Raw genomic sequence first — 14,939 nt, 5'->3', positions numbered from 1 at the left:
TGACCAGTATATCAATATAATAAAAGATACTAGGCAAGGCTATCAATCAGCCAATTAGGTTTGAGAACACAGATTTTGGTAACTTAACCCTGACAACCACTATTTAAGAGCCTTACCAAAATTCAAAATCACTTTTCTCAGTTGCCTTCTGAAATCAATTACTTCTTTCGCTCTCAGATTCAGCTCTAACTTAACCATCTCTCTCTCTCTCTCTCTCTCTCTCTCTCTCTCTCTCTCTTTCTCTCTGTCCCAAATTCTATCTTTCGCATTTTGCCCCCTTCAACTAATAAACTTAACAAAACATAACAAAGTTTTCAAGCATTTCAATTTTTGAACAGTAAATACTTGTCACAACACATCTCTACAACACATATATCAGAACCACCAACTGATCAATGAATATTCCGCTAAACGATTATTGGGTAATAGCTTCAAGAACAACTTTCTCAAATTCCTACAGTCCTTATAACATCCCACATAAAATTCTGAAATATAATAACAAGTCAGCAAAAATTGACCGATCATATGTTTCATATAAAGAAAAAATTGTTATTTTCTTCGTTAAAGACCAGTTTGTAAATTTAGAAATAATTGTTTGTTGGACCCCTAACAAACCAGAATCTATTGAACGCTTTCATTTCCGATTGAACAACAGAGACGAAATAGACCTTGATATCATCGAAGCTCCCTTTACTGTAGACTCTTAATCTATGTTACCAACTTCCCTTGAAACACAAGTTTTTACTGCCCTTGCATTCGGCCTGCTATCGTATATTAGAATATTCCTCCTACAGAAAATATTGAAATTCGGAAATAAAACTGTAACGCTTGACAAGTGTTTTGTTTCTAATCAACAGAGAACAGTTGCATTCTTCGTAACATCAGAAAATAACGCAAAATTTGTCATATTTTGGGTACCCTATAATCCCGCTCACGTTCATGAGCTAAAATATCAGATTACTTTTACGAATATTATTATTTTGAATTTGTTAGACGCACCTTATATTGTCTTCGTTTATTAAATGGAAGACGGAGAAATCAAAAGGTCACCAGCAATAGGGGAATTAATAAACGTAAGTAACAAAATGTTTCTTTTCATATTAATTCGCTCAACTCTGTTCCTACCTGTAGCAACTGACATTGAGTCTGAAATTGTTCAACTTTTTGCAAATTCAGAAATACTCTTTGAGTATAACGATTCTCACCCACACTTCATAAAATGTATCGTAAATAGAAATAATTGTCTACCTGAAGAAATTCCGTGCCGTAAATTACTAGAACCTCCTGAAAAGCTATTGATTTGGTCAAAACGCAACGTCCATATGCCACTATCACTGAATAAAGACAAGTTCTTTAAAGAAAAACTTACCGATAAGAAAGCACTTTTTTCAAAAGTAGAACACTTTTTAAGCTACATAGGAAACCAAATTCGTTCTGTTCAGTTTCTTAAGATTATTGCTATAATACTTCTCGCACTTCTCTGTGTTATAACTGCTTGCTATGCAAAATATTTGATCTTTATTATATTTCTTGCATTATTACTCTTAACGTCTTTTACTGACGCCAGACCAATTGAAAAGATGAGTATCTATGAAAACACAGCTCCTAACCTTCATGTTAACCACTTTGATTGCTCAAAAATGATCTCAAACCAGATGTATTCTCTTAACAAAGTAGCACCCTGCGAAATGCGCCCTGATAAAATTAGCTCTAATCAAGCACGAGTCACTCTCTACCAAAGAAATTATAAAGTTAAGCTAGAAGCAACTATGTGTAAAGCAACCCAACAGCAATTACGTTGGTTTTGCGATTCGTTTGACTCTAGCGGCATAGATGCCAGACATAATACTATTACTACTTCAGTTAAGCTTGATGCTCAGAAATGCAATCTTGCAAAGGAAAGAAAAAAGATAAAGCTTTCCCCTTCTTCCAATTCAGTAGAATTCGATTTTGACAAATCTTTGTTCTCAAACTTTAACTCAGGCGATGTTGGAACTGGAAACAATGAATGTAACTCCCGAGGTTGGATTACACACTACACTTATGAAACATATATGCAAAATGTTAGCCTGAATGTAAACCTTAGAGATGGCAACGTTAATAACGGGCAAAATATACCTCTACCTTGTCCTTTATCAGCCGGAGGCTGCGATTATACATCTAGCAACTAATTCAGAGAATAATAACACTGATGAAAATAGAGAAAAAACAATGCAAGTTCCAAAATCTGATAATGCTATTACTAGAGAACGATTTATTCAAATTCCACCTTATACAGAGAATACAGGCTTACAAGCTATAAGATTTCAGAATAAAAGTGGTTATCCAAACCTTACTGATGAGAATAATCGAGACGAAAATAGAAACGATCACAACGTTCCTACGTCTCCAGTATAGGATTAATTCCTCTATTACCTTAATATCATCAAACTATATGATGATAATATAATACAGACTGACATTATATTCACTACTGATCTACTTTGAAAGAGAATACAAAAAAAAATATAATAAAAGAGAATACCTTCAAAGTAATTTCAAAAGATATACTCTTAGAATAGAATAAGAGTAGAGAATACTTGATATTTCAGGAACTTTCTTCAATCCCTAACGAATTGATACCAGTCTTTCAGAAAGAACTTTCAAGCGGTTGGCCCAAATACAACAAACAATCAACTTCTACACCTCAATCTGGAGTTAAACAATTTGACCGACTAGTACAATCCACAACTCATATTACCCCATCTACAACTTTCCTCTCAGCTATCAAGATTTCAGCAGTACAAAATCAAGCAACTAGTACAAATTCATCAACCACGGTTATATCATCCAAAAAGAGAACTAAAACTGCAGATACAATTGCAAAAAAACAACCGCGTAAACAATTCATTAGAGAGACATTCAGCCCAGCGACACCGCTAGAAGTAAATATACCCAAGACAAACAGTACAGTATCCAACGTCTTAGCAAACACTACAACTATTCAATCGTCACGACCAAACTTTCTTAATCTCCATCATTACACAACTACCCCCCTGCAAGACCGCCTACAAAAACAACATCAAGCTGAAAAACAAGCTAAAGCCCCCGGTTTTAGTGGACACCCGAACTACGATACAAATTTAGCCTACCAGTTGCAACCCAACATCAATAGATTCAATCTCATTGGTTATTTGTCAAACAAAAATTCTTATCTACTAACTAATCACAACCTACAAGGACAAACAATACAAGTCCCGATTGATAATATTACAGCAAACCTCACTCCTCAGCTTGATACCTTCACTTATCAGGTACAGCAAAACTTTCTGACAGAAAGACAACGCTCTCAACAGCTCGAACAACGGATTACTGAGCTCCACCTGGAGATCGCAAATCTGAAGCATCAACTCCACATCCTCCGCTCATCACGTTGAGCACTCACGGAATGGAATAGATAAATTTGTGGTTGTTGATGTTCAGTACTTCCTTCATTTCTTCCTCTTCTTCTCCCGCGGTGAGGATAATTATTCGTTAATTTAACCGCCTAATTATGAGTCATTTTGATTACCTTACTCTCTCTGATTCCATTACTTACATCAAGTAAAGTAATCCGCATTTCTTCTATCTTCATCAAAACTATCTTCAATGATTACACTCAGCGCAATTTATGGTGAACAATGAGTCCATTCTTATCTTTAGATTGCAGATTTGATTTGTTCTCGCTTCTCTAATAAAATCTATTCTTTATCTTTACCGATTTATCTTGCTTATAACATCATTCAATTGTTCCATCGAATTCAATAATTTATTTAATGTCTTACAACCTTTCAGTAGACGTTAAATATTATAAAACATATTGTGATCTCGCTGAATTTATTCAATCGCAAGTTATTAAAACTTCGAAAACATTCTTAGTTGGAAATAAATTCTGTACCCCATTGTCAGTTCATTGGACATTTGAGTTACAAGAGATTATCTTATTCTTGCAAGATAACAATTCTAATGAAATTGTAGTTTATTTTCATCAAATTCCTGAGTACGATTTATTTGAAATTCTAAAGCTTATTCATACAGAAGAAATTCTTAACATCAATAATCTAAACTTTCGACCGCTCACTTATTTCAATTAATATGTTAGTCTTCAATATTTTGGTGATCACGGATATGGAAAGGTTACAACCTTTCTTTAACAGGTTTTCATTCATCGCCATCCGCCATTTATAGTTTAAGTACTATTTGGATATTTCTGTCAATTCCCTTCAAAGATTAGTTCGTCTTCCATTCTCCCCATTGACACATAACTTGAATTACTACATTATTTAAAATGAACACATTTTGAAGGAGGTGTTGATATCGAATGGTTTAAAAATTATTGTCAACTCTATGATCATGTTGAATCGGCATGGGTTAACTTTTCTAAACAGATTATTTTTAACGATAAAGTTTTCAGAATCTCCGAATTATATTATTCTGAATTCCAATGCGAAGTCATTTTATTGAAGACTTTGAACAAAAAGAAATAATTATTTATTTTGAATCAATGACAAAAAGCAAGAACAAATATTTCATGAAGCTAATTCATAATGATCAACCAAGTCTAAATATTAATTCCTTAAATTATAGCTACAAAGCTTACTTCAATTGATTTATTCTTCAACAATACTCAAATAAAGATGAATTACGAAACGGATTTCTTTATTTGGGGAATCATTTCAGCAACACTAGCACTTATGGTGTTGTGCTCAGTCATTTTAATCTCTTCATTTATTTACCTTGCTATTCATTATAGACCATTAATTTAACCAGTATATTCTTTGACTTGTATTATCTTATTATTCCACTTCGGATGTATTAACAGCACAACAGTACAACTTTTATAGAAAAACTTCAAAAGGTCTATTATAACGGCCAGCCAAAAAAATTGGATCTATTATTTTGTACAGCCTTGTATCTTAGGACATCGTCAATCCTTCTTCAAGAGATAACTCAGAAACAAGAAGCTACGATGAACTTTAGAACTTTAACCAAGTAATCTACCTCACAAACTTTAAATGCCTAATTATTATAAAATTAAGCTAAATAAATTAATCGATTATGTAAAATTTGATGTTTTGATTTAATAACTATGGACCGGGATGGGATGTACTGAAGTGTGCTACACTCAGTAACACTATTTGATAATCTTAGTGCTATTTTGAGAAATTACGTTATAGTGCGTGAAGCACAAACCTGATTTGGACAAAGTCCATTTTAACGTGTGAACAAAATACTAAGTAGTTTGAATAAGCTACTATTTTAAGATCACTAACTCAAACTAAAACTACCATGACGTGATATTGTCACGCCACACAGATAACACCAAGTTAACCTTGGTAACTCTGTCGACACTGTTATATCTATCCAATAGGATTCTAGAAAACCACGTGTCCGCAAGTATAAAAGGAGCTTGCACGCTCAACTACCAGCACAATTTGGTCCCTGATAACTTCTGATTTAAAATTATACTCCCGTATTGCTTCCTTGCTCAATCTCAACTTACCTGAGATATTTTTCTAACTTAGAAGATTTTGTGACTTGTTCTTAACTAAGAACTCTCTAAGTCATAAAATATTAACTTACCACAAATTTGATAATCAGGTAAGCTTAACTTAACTTCTCTAAGTTATAATTTAACATCTCTTAAACTCTATCTAAGTTACAAGTTAACTTAGAATAATTCAACCTGTACTATCTAGTGCTATCTCAGTCTTAACAACTTTAACTATTCTATCCCTTCATGCTCGGTTCATATTTGATGCTGTTTAACATAACTTATTAATTCATATTTGCATTTAACTTTCTTTAATACTTAACTATATACCAAGAGTAGAACTAGGGGTTGAACTCTCAAATTATACATGTGGTCCCGCGATTAACCCCGTCGTTTAAGTATCTAATGTACGGACCAGCAGTATAACCGTCCTTCTCATTTTGCAATTTTTTGTGATTCATGTGAGTGCCGAAATCTTGAGTTTCCCTAACTTGAACTACCTTCGTTAAGCCTCGAATTTGAAGTCCGTCGTTTTTTTTGTTCTTGGACGTTTCGATCTTGTTATTGTGTCAGTTGCCAAACTGCTCCACCTTTCAACACTTCCAGTTCTTCACGTGAGTCTCTTTTGCTTTATAGGACCTGGTCTTAGAAGTATTCAATGGGACAGATGATGCGACTGCTGTAATTCCAGAGGAGGACCCTGGAAACAACAACCCGCATTTTCTTTCCGCCCTGCCCAGCCAGGTGTTGGTGCTCGAGTCCAAATATTTTGTCAGATCTCTCTACAACTTCAACGAGTACTTGTGAGTATTAGTCCGAACAAATTACAATAAATCTTTTGGTTTAAACTTCGATTTACCAAAAGACTGTGCTAGGAAAAAACTGAACAGATGGGCCTTCTCAATAAAAAATCGGTTGCTTTATAGTCAATTCTGACTAACTCTAAATCTAATTACTAGTACAACAAGCAGCATATATTTTCGTACCTCGATTGAACTGTTAATTAATTGACCGTAATGCGAAAATGTGGGATGATTTACGGGGTCAGCAAGAAGGCAAACTCTTTAAAGAGCATGCCAATTAGCTGTTGCTGTTCTTTGATCATTGATATCTCAGAATTGATTTGTTTCTTTTTCTAGTTTGAAATACGAGATATCAGCTAGTGGTGAAAATGGATCTGCTGAGCTGTGTGGTACTGATTTGAGACCAGGACGGAATGTAGCATACCAGCTGATTGACCAGCAGGCTCTCTCCTCTACTATGAAGATATCCAACAAAGGCAAGTTTTTCAATCTCTAACATTGCCCATTGAGGCGCAATATGGAAAAAATTTTCATCAGATCCCGAGTACCATGAATGCATTTTTTTGATGCTAAAAATTACAGGGATTGGGTCTGTGCAACCATCACATAAGCAGGGGCGAATGGGCACATTTAAACGGCGAGTAAATTACATTGGCTAAGGAACTGTACCCAGGTTGAAGTTTTGTTATATAACTCAAAGATGTAAGAAATGAGGTGAATACCGAAAAAACAATTCACCACAAAGCGACCACATCCATTAGCAGGCGAAGAGGCTAATTTTTATTTGCCCTGAAAGGACATTGTATTAGTCCTGTTGTCTCCTTTTTCATGCAATTTTTCGCTTGGCCGATCTTTCATCTGACGCTTTTAATTATTCGTCCTCAAAAACGGGATAGACAAGTAAAGCCTGGAGGCGATTAATTAGCTCAGCAGCTGTCTTAGCACCTTACGCCTTAGTACTTAGTAGTCTTTAAGCATGAGATTCGCCAAAACTATTTTGAGGAGACCTGAACTAATGATGCGAAGGTGTGAAGGATGGTTCTTAATCTTAAGACTTTGATCCCCTAAGCCAGCCCCTTTGCACTTTCTGTGTCGAAAATTTTTACTTGAGTGAATACTTTAGTAAGAGTGCTGAATCAACAACAATGAGCTCAACAGTGTTGGCGTTTTGTATTCAATTTGAGCTCAATCCCTATGTCCAGACTTTCGTGCGTTCATTCGTGTTTCCAGACCGTGAAATTTTGAACGAGCCTCCCTTGTGCGTTCATTCTCAAAAGCTTCGGTGTCTTCAATTTTGTCGGAGTAGTAGTTTATGAGTGTACAAACGAGTGAATCTTCGGTACTTTTAGTTTGAAAAGATAACATTTTGCCCTTAGTGAAGTAGTAAAAAGGTTATATAGACTTCTGATGCAGATTCGTTTGAGAACGAGACGAAGCACGACTATGAGATCCACCTGTACCATTACATCCAGGCACCTCCCTTCTCTACAGCCACTAACCAGGCAGAGCTCCTACTCTCAGTAAAATTCATGCCTCGGATGTCGGAGGGGGGATCCTACACCCAGGTGGGAGCCGAAGTCCAACACAGGAAAATTGTGGTGGCCACTGTTCTTCCTGAACAACAGTACCAATGGGAATCAGTTAGTGCATCTGAATCTAACTTTTAGCATTGCAAAAGTACGAAATTAGTGTTTCTTCGTATTTCCGAAAAAGATATGGACAATGAAGCAAAAAAAACTGATGAAACTGTTCCAAAGAAAAATCTGGGAAAAAACTCCCAGTTTAAACCTCCATTTCCGCATTATGTTGCCCATTATAGTCTCATTGGTCGCGATATATTTGCTATAAAAAATCTAATTTCAAGAGACATAATTTGACAATTTTTTCTAAAAAATTTGTCACAAAATAAACATCCTTAGTCGAATGCCTGGGCTTATACCGTAATGATCTTGAATGAGTCTCGCGCAAACTATTATTATCTTGAAAGGTCATCCTTGTTTTCTGGCTAGGAAGTCTGACATTTTTTATCATCAATTTCAGTACTACAACCCAAGACAAATTTTCATTGTGGAAGATTCACTGGTGAACGAAACAATTCAAGCCCGTCTGGGAGGCAGTATTTTGTTGCCCCTCAACATCTACATACCACCAAAGTCTCTGGGCACATATGCCCTGGAGGTAGAGACCAGCAAAGGCATCCGGATTCAGTCCATGTTTGTATTGAGTGCGGGCGAGTTAATCAGTCCAGGGTGCTTCAACAGGAGTCAAACTACTCTACAAACTGAAGACGCGTTAGTACTAAACAAGAGAAACAGCAAAAATAACGTTCTCGTGCGATAAACAGACTTATCAGCAGAGAGCAGAATACTGGAAATATGCCACAAAGAGATGTGCAAATTAAACACGCCTTTCCCAAAGCAGATCTATCAAAATGTGAAAAAGAAAAAAAACATGGTGTGAAGGGCGGTCCCCTCCACGCTTACCCCTTCAATTAAGCTGAAGCTAACCTACCTGAACCGTATCAAGCCACTGGCCAAACGCTCGCAAGTCGTTTGAAAGAAATAGAGCATTTTGGTTACTCTTGTAAAATATTTTTTGTTCCGACCGCTCTTGAGGGGGGGGGGGGACTATATACTCAAATGGGTTTTTTTGTTCAGTCAATTTTGACCGATCGATATAATCATCGTAGAGAGTTGTGAGTGGTATCAGTAAAAAGCCCGTCCACCGCAGAATTTGGAATTAAAAAGATTTTCGGTAATTTCGTTTTCCCGAGCGACTTATCGAGGTTTAAGTTTTTGTGAATATTGAGACTGATTTGCTTTATTCCGGACGTTTTGCCTAAAATTGCCTGAAATGACTTTCCGGACGTTTTGCCTAAAATTTAGTCATTTTGCAAAAAAATTCTAATATTGTTTTTAAAAAGGTTCTTGATTTGATTTCCGAAGACAAAAAGTATTGTTGACAATTCGTATAAATTTTTGGCTAAAATTTTGGCTAAAAATTTCAAAATTCAATCTTTTTCATCAAAAAATGCAGTGAATAAGCTTCTTTAGTCCACTTTGAAAAACTTTGCCTGGAGTACACACTCAAAAAACCACCACCACTTTGTTTTTAAACTTTAAAGGGGACTAGTCCTACTTCTACTTCCATTGAGATTGCTCTGGAATTAGAATTTTGCCGTTTTTTTGTAATTTTTCTCGATGATTATCTAAAAGGCACCATTTTTTAAATTATAATTTAGCTATATCTATAAAACTCGAAACAATTAATTTTTTTTGATGGACGAACAGCAACAGCAAAACCAGTTCTTGTAAAATCTTGGACAATCCACAAATAAATCCGATTGTAATCGAATGGTCTTTTTAAGAAAAATCGAATTTTTATTATGTTAATTAAAGAACAGAACAATTCAATCCAAAGCCCGTTGGTGATAAGCTCAATTGGCTTCTTCTACAAATCCAAATTAATTTATCTAGCTGGTACTCGGAAGCTTGTGATCGTTTTGAATTTTAAACGATTTGATTTTTCAGTAAACGGTGGCTTTTTCAAATTTGCAACTACTTTTCTCTTTAGTCAACTTGTAACTTAGTGTCAGCAACGAAAAAAGCAATTTTTTTGAGTTGAAACTAACTTAATCCGGTTTGCAGTTTTTACGCGTTAAGTTTTGGTTTTATGGCTTTGCTACTACCAGAATTCAGAAATTTTTTTGATATTTTGGCATTTGCCCATTTTTCACGCATTTTTATGTTCTTTCACAATATCACATTAATGAGAGCTCAAATAACAAATTACTGGCGATCAAAAAAGAGGCGCAATTGAACATATCAAAATCAATAAAGGTACATATTAAGGTTCTAACGGCTTCAACGCCACTCTCTGGAAGAACTTAATTGTTTATTTATGCTTTTGTCTTTGACTCTCGTTTTCACATTGTCTCTTAGTCGTATGAAATTTTCTGGAGAACGACATGTTATATTAAATTTTCATGTAGATGTAGATGAAACTAAATTCTGATTCAAATAGATAACTGATGTTTTTCATGACTTTGGAAACAAGTGTTTAAATATTGCACTTTTTTGACTTTGCGGTTTTGTTCTTTTTATGAATGTTTTTATTATATAATCTCGTTTTTTTACAGGTCACACATGACATTATTGATGTCAACAGAAGGCGCAATTTTACAAAATCTAAAGATTTGTCAGAACTACTTTTGACTTTAGTGGCTTCTACGCGGGTTTTTTGCAAAAAAACAACAGTAATTTATTTTTCATTTTTTGTCTATTTGACGTTTTCTTAAGCAGAAGATTTACACTGAATAATTAAAAGCATCAAGAGTTCCTTCTGAACAAATAAACGGAACTTTTGAAATTTTCATGTAGTAGCTAATGGCTTTCATGACTTTGAAAACAAATGTTTTCGAAAAATACAAAAGTATTTCCTAATTCCACACCTTTTTATCTTTTTTAAACTAGTCTTATTAATGAGAGGTCACATAAAGCATTATTGGCATTCGCTGGAGGCGCAACCAAGTATGTGTTGAAGGGCAATTCTGGCTTTACGGTTTCGACAGCGTTTTCTCGCAGGTTTCGATTGAGTTTTTGTTTGTTGTCTATGTTCGTTGTTCTTTTTGTAACCGCTTAAAAAATGAATAAGTGCAGGTCTTAATGCCCACTTATATAGGCATTGGTAATAAAAAAAATTTTAGTTGAGGTCTAATAAATTTCATTGTTTTGATATTTATTGTTTTTCAAAGGTTTTTTATTCTTTTTTGTCTATTTGTAACAGAGCCTTATTATGGACTGGTCCCATTCTTTTCTAAAGAGGGAGATATTATGTTGCTTAGTTTCAGTGTTATCTGACGCTATCTTGACTTTGTTATTGAGTTTTATGGACATGAACTTTTATAGAGATATAGAGGGTATAGAGACATATATTTTAGAGATATGTTTTGACATATAGAGTTTTATAAAGTAATTAATTTTTGTTGTTATTGTCTGATTTTGTCTGTCGTTTTGCCTTGTCTCGCTTTCTTAATAATGGCAGATTTGATCAATCTAATGTGGTTTATTTTATTCCACTGAAAGTTTTGCGTTGGAGGTGATATTTTTGTTCATGCACCAATTTTTTTGGAAATTACTTGAATTTTTGGGGGGTTTTCTACCTGTTTCCCATTTGGTAGACAATTATGCGAAAAATTTGGGTGAACGGGGTCGAAACTTTATTTGCGAACGCACATTACCGAGCCTTCTTGTTTAATACCAGTTTTAATTCACTTGGAAAACAGGTAAAACGTTTATGTTAAAAAATTATTAGAGCAGTTCCGTAGAACACTCAAGGCTATTGAGAGTAACAAATGACCAAGCACCTATAAACTCAGTTAAAGTGCGGCATAAGACTTACAAATCTTCTAATCTGAATCATGTGACCTGAAAACACAAAAAAAAACATTACATTTACTGAAAATGAACTCAACCACCGGTCATCATCAAAGCAAAAAAAAAGTCAGTTAATTTCACTTAACTAGTTTTAGAAGCAGAACCTGTATTCTCTTTTTCAATGCAAACACTGGGGTTTAGTTTGGGTGGTACGTTTGATATTAACCCAAGAATAGTTAGAGGTGCCCAAAAAGATATGGCTATTTGGGGTAAGATGGGATTCGTAGAAGATCAAAATTTTTGAACGAATCTTTAATTTTAAGTAGTATTCTGAGGTTTTTTCTATGAAATAGTAGATGCAGTTTGTCCTCTAAATGTCACTAATAGAAGATCAAAAACTGATCAGAGTTCAAATTTAATGAAATCCCAGTTCAAGTCACATGCTAGAGAACAGTACGTAGGTTTCATTCGTACAAAAGCAGTTATGAATTGATTGCAACTGAAATCCTACCTTTTTCAAAACTGTCAAAACTTTGCAAAAGCCTATCAAATTAATGCCAATTCAAACCCATATCTAGATCGAATTAGACGTGTCGTACTGACTGACAGTACATGTATGAAATTATTTGTATTCGCGGTGCGAATCGACCAGATTAAGTTAGGCGGCTGAATCGCCGAGCGAATCAGGTTTATTTAGAAAAGCGAGCGTTCGATTTAATTTGGCTGTGCTGATTCGGGGAGCGAATCAGGCTCATTATTAGCTACCTGCAATGTGCTAATCGCTACCTGCAATGTGCTAAGTTACAGAATTGAATTCGCTGGACATATCAAAACATATTTTCAAAGATTGAATTACAACTGGTTTGAACTAGTGAGTATTGAAAAATGAATAGCTCAGCAGCAGATAATATGCACAGAACAAATCTAATTGTTTATAACGCTGCATGAATAGAATTATGAACAAAAAAACAGAATTATTTAAAAGGAAGTTACCGCAACTGAACATGTATCTAACCGGGAACGTCGCAGACGTAAACAAATCCAAAAAAGGAGATAAAGAATTCTAACCAACAAAGAAAATAAATGATACATGGAAGTTAGCAACAAAAATGAAAAGTACAAATAGAAACGAATGGGTGGTACATTGGTATTTGTGTACCACAAGATGACTGCCAAGTGTTGGTGTTAACAGTAGAGACGTTTTTATCTGCAACTGTAATACCAGAAAGTTGATCAAATCATATTTTTTGTTTTTTTTATTCCTGATACCATATAGTTCCCTGAAAAACAGCAAAGAAGAGATGAAATTTTAAATTTTCTACAATCTGAAAATTATTTTATTCAGGCAAAATCATAAATTTTAGAGGTTCTTCTGCTCATTTCGTTTAATTTCGTAATGTTTACTTCTTTAAAGAAAAAAAAGTACTAGCGGTTTATCGGTGCTTTTTCCAAAAAAAATACTCAAGAATTTACTATTATATATGGTTTCTCCTAAATTGCTGCTGAGTTTCTGAAATACAATTGCAATATGTTTAAACGCAATATAATTTCATTCAAAATTTTTGTTCAGAGCACAAAAAAACGATACATAAGTTACTGATCTGTCGGCATCTACTGATTCCAGAGAGCAACTAATAAATTAATATTTTTTCCTTGACAGAGCAAACGTCTAATTGTCTAACAACGTCCTACAGCCCCTCAGTCCCTTATGAATAGCGCCAATTAGCGTTATTCCTTTTTATCAACAAAGGACCTGTTGCAATCTCCCAAACTAATATAGTTTGTGAAACTATGCTGACTCATTGTTTTCCAAACATGTCTCAAATTGTTCATTAGAGTAGACTTTTTGGTTAAAGCAGTTATTCTGTTAAACTTTTTGTTCTTTTTCAGAGAAATTGTTCCAAATGAATTGAATACCAGAAAATAAATAAAACGAGAAGAAAACAAAAAAAAATTGGAAGCGGTTTTTTACTAAAGTTTCCTCATATCTTTTTGCGGCTAAAGTTATCTTATGTGAGCTTTCTACTGCATCAAAGGTCGCGTGACAGAAATAAATTGTATGAATTGTGCTACACGTTGGAGAATTTTCCCTGGCAATAAACCAAAAAGAAGAGACTTATAAACTAATCTTGTTGTAATCTTATTCAACAAGAATCCGTCTCTTTGAAGTAGAAATAAGAATCTTTATTTTTGTTTAATTTTGAAGTTTGTGTATTAAAAACTAATTAAGCTTTTGCGAAATCTGTTAGTATTTTTGCTTTCCAATTAAATCCACAATGCACAATTTTTAATTAGATTCTTGTGGGTACAGTAACAGTAGAAACATTAAAACTTTTGTGTGCTGGATTGTATAGAACGTCTTTTACTTCAATGTATCGACCATATTTAGATTTTGTCCTCTCTATGGAGGCCTTTTAGTTGAAGCAGAAAGTTTTTGAAATTTTAGATTGAATAAATGACAAATTTTGATTCTCCAGAACTAATTTTCAAGTATACGCATTCATTTCTTTATCTCTCTCTCTCTCTCTCTCTCTCTCTCTCTCTCTCTCTCCCTCTCTGTCTCTGTCTCCTTCTTTCTTTCTTTCTAACATTGTGTCTTTCTTTCTTTCTATCTCTCTCTTTTCTTTGTCTGTTTTTGTTAGCCAATAGCTTTCCAATATACTGATTTTGCTTTGTTAGTTTTCAGTGAACGAAATTAATATACAAATAGTTTTGAGCTACGCAAATTATTTGAGGTATCATTTGTTTTTTTTAAAAAAATGATTAAACAAATCAAAAGTATTTCTTCAGTATTCATATTACAATTCAACCTTCAACTAATTGATTGCTGTATCACAGCTTCAAAGGAGCCAGCTTTAGAATTGCATAAAAAATCATTTCTAGAAAAAATGTCACAGAAAAAATATAATTCCAAACGCTCTTTATAAATTTTATGAAACTGCTCAAAAACTACTGTAGCTTTAAGTTTTCAAAAATTTAAGTCACAACCTTTATTTTCATTATGAGAGAGCTATAAAGTTGGCAAACAATTAACAAAAACATTTATTTAAACAATTGTAAATAATTTTTTGCAAAAGTCACAACTTTCAACGCATTCATCGGTAAAAGATGCGGGCGCTTTGCTGTGACAAATATAATTTTCCCCCAATCTTCACCGCAATTCTTAAATCTTTTTTTTCGACACATTCTTGACCCGGGAAGCGAACATTATTGGCTGATATCGAATAAACTTTGAATGGCAGTGTTCAT

The 14,939-nt window shown here is 34.3% G+C and overlaps 2 protein-coding genes across 2 annotated transcripts in view; one reads left to right on the top strand and one right to left on the bottom strand.

The window, feature by feature from the left end:
• LOC142334652 (uncharacterized) overlaps positions 1-14,939 on the top strand; it is a 153,182-nt gene that overhangs the window by 82,967 nt on the left and 55,276 nt on the right. The window contains exons 12-15 of the mRNA XM_075382861.1: positions 6,149-6,315; positions 6,652-6,791; positions 7,729-7,955; positions 8,356-8,606. Of these exons, the coding sequence (XP_075238976.1) occupies positions 6,149-6,315; positions 6,652-6,791; positions 7,729-7,955; positions 8,356-8,606 (785 nt within the window). The remainder of the gene's footprint in view (positions 1-6,148; positions 6,316-6,651; positions 6,792-7,728; positions 7,956-8,355; positions 8,607-14,939) is intronic.
• LOC142334654 (heterogeneous nuclear ribonucleoprotein K-like) overlaps positions 1-14,939 on the bottom strand; it is a 335,604-nt gene that overhangs the window by 290,943 nt on the left and 29,722 nt on the right. The window lies entirely within an intron of this gene.

Source organism: Convolutriloba macropyga, chromosome 2, assembly GCF_964194025.1.
Source record: "Convolutriloba macropyga chromosome 2, txConMacr16.3, whole genome shotgun sequence".
Lineage (NCBI taxonomy): Eukaryota > Metazoa > Xenacoelomorpha > Acoela > Convolutidae > Convolutriloba > Convolutriloba macropyga.
The sequence above is the reverse complement of the archived record's forward strand: the minus strand, read 5'-3'. Positions and strand labels throughout refer to the sequence as shown.